Source organism: Alosa sapidissima, chromosome 17, assembly GCF_018492685.1.
Source record: "Alosa sapidissima isolate fAloSap1 chromosome 17, fAloSap1.pri, whole genome shotgun sequence".
NCBI lineage: Eukaryota > Metazoa > Chordata > Actinopteri > Clupeiformes > Clupeidae > Alosa > Alosa sapidissima.
In genome coordinates, this window is record NC_055973.1 from 18,546,770 (window position 1) to 18,549,269 (window position 2,500).

The following is a 2,500-nucleotide window of genomic DNA, read 5'->3' on the forward strand; positions in this document are numbered from 1 at the left end:
GTATTCAGCACAGGGCTGAGAGGTGCCGGAGGGTAGACATCTGCCCTCTCCGGATGGCCTAGACTGGCCTGTGGGTTCACGTTGGGGTGGGGTCCACTCCTCGACATCCGTTGTGGGGTGAATTCAATGCCCGCACCACCGTTTCTTCCCACCGCAACGTTGTTGCGGTCCCCAGAGTTCTGAGAGAGGTCCGGGCTGAAGTGGCCGGAGTCCTGATGACCCAGCTCACTCTGGGACAGCTGCTCATACTGGGCTTTCTTTGAGGCAGGCACCACGTGGAACAGGATAAGAGGAGTGCGCATGGCTTGTCTGAACATGTTCTGTGCTCTGCAGAAGAAAAAAAAAAGAGGCCAGCATGTGTGTGTGTGTGTGTGCGCGCACAGAGGAGGAGTAATTCAGTAATTACATTAGGCCAAAAAGATAAAACACATTGTGCTACATGACATCTCTGTTTAAAGTTGCAGTCAGTGGCTGCTGCTTTTGTGAAAAGGCAGGAATATAGAGAGGTCAGGAGTATGGCATAGTTAATCGGTTGCTAATTACGGTCCAGCAGCTGGAAAGAAGGCTAATTCTCATATTACATTATCTACCATTTCCATAATCGCTAAGCCTTAGGGAGGAAGCAGAAGTAAGCATTAGTACCAGAGATGGTGATTTTAATCCACTGTGGGAGCTACTTAAGCAATTTGATAGGAACAGAATATCAATAATCAAATATTATCCCCTGTTTGCCTACAAGGTACTCTGGTCCCATGACACCATGTCAATACAACACCATATATAATATGAGGAATGACTCAACAGGGTAGGATCAAACATGTGGCATAAAATCTAAGTCAAATGGTCCCTCCAAGTTTTTGGAAATACGAAAAACTTGGAATTATTGGGCCTAATTAGAATCCGAATTTATCAATAGTTTGGACATTGTTATTTTTTTGTTTGACAGCATTTGAATATTCTTCTAATGTTGAGATAATTCCCACACCCAATTTATACTCACTAAAACTGTCAGCGTTACTAGGTATTGTTAGTCCACCATGTCTTTCTGGCATTACAAAACAAAAGTGGCATGGTAAGTTTACATGCAAATTTAGTCCCAACCTCATTGTTTTGGTAAGTGCACTTAAGGTTACCACAATCCTGCTCCTCAAACAGTCCAAGGAACTCAAGCAAGACGAAATAAATATACTTTTTAGTCCGCTAGTCACAGGCCTTATTTAAACTTCAGCTTAGCCACTTAGCATATAGATAGCCTGGCCCATGTAGTCCCATGCTGAAGTCTAGGAGGATGATTTCTTCTGGGAGGTGAAACCGTGATATAAACAATCCTGCCCATGGAGCTCTCTCGTCTCCTCATTATCGCCTGCGTGATACCAGTGCAGAACTCATCCAAATGAGCTATTGACAAGTACTAAGCCACTTCCTCTGAAATAAACACTACTTGGCTTTGCTGTATCTTTACCTCGTTGTATGAGTACACAGGCCAAGGCCATTGGGATTCCTCCTCATTCTTATGGTAATTTCTGCCACCCCACACAAGGAAATAAAACGAGAGATGAAGTAAACAGCTGACTACATGCTAACGAGCCGAGTTGTGCCACTTGGCTAATCATACAGCACCCGCTCCTGATTGAATAATAAATGACTCCATCAATGCATCATTACATTTAGCTAGATTAACCACCTCTAAATATTTATCCATGCAAAACAATCCAATAAGATTAGACTATCACTTTGAATTATCTCGGCATGGTGCACAATCAAGAAGGAATATGGGGGTGAAGTCAAAAAAGGGAGTCAGAAACTCACTCTTCATCGTTTAGATTTTAAAAGATCTTTACCACATTTCACTTCCGCATTCACAGGAAAGGGCTGATTTTAAATATCCCTCTTTTGTGTGTTTTGTACCCAAACACTCAGCTAAGAGCAAGCAGGAGAAAATTTGAATGGCATCTTATGCTTGTTGATCACGGTCCCATGGGCCCATGAGATCTTTGCTAAATAATAACAGGATTTTTCCTGACAACAATTAATAACTAAACTAAATAATAATTTAATTTTATATATAACTTCTTTATATATAGTTTATATATAACTTCTAGTGTGCAAATCCACCAACTGAATGCACTAAAAAGTTCATTTGGAAAATCAGATGTATGGGGAAACAAGTGGACACCTCAGCCAAAGCAATCACTAATCTACAGCTGAGTCCTTCACTCCGGTCTAATCCTGTGTGCCATCTGTGTCTGACAGTCAACAATGTAAACCTGTCAAGGATGTGCTGAGGATGTTGACACAAAACCGTAATATAAAATTGCCTTTCATATGGGTCATAAGTGTGGTCAAAAATCTGAAGGCTACATTTCCCTGTCTTATTTCCACTCTAGTAAATGAAGAGGAGCAATATATCAATAAAGCAGGCAGATGTAATGTCTCTCTCTCTCTCTCTCTCTCTCTCTCTCTCTCTCTCTCTCTCTCTCTCTCTCTCTCTCTCTGTTTG

The 2,500-nt window shown here is 41.7% G+C and overlaps 1 protein-coding gene across 5 annotated transcripts in view; it reads right to left on the reverse strand.

Moving 5' to 3' along the window:
• The window catches only part of LOC121688002 (partitioning defective 3 homolog), a 291,825-nt gene that overhangs the window by 157,951 nt on the left and 131,374 nt on the right, over positions 1-2,500 (reverse strand). For all 5 annotated transcript variants that reach the window (XR_006024477.1, XM_042067282.1, XM_042067284.1 and 2 more), the window contains one exon: positions 1-327. This exon is cut by the window's left edge and continues 116 nt beyond it. Coding sequence is in view for 4 of the 5 variants with exons in the window: in XM_042067282.1 (XP_041923216.1) it covers positions 1-327 (327 nt within the window). In the remaining variant the exon portion in view is untranslated. The remainder of the gene's footprint in view (positions 328-2,500) is intronic.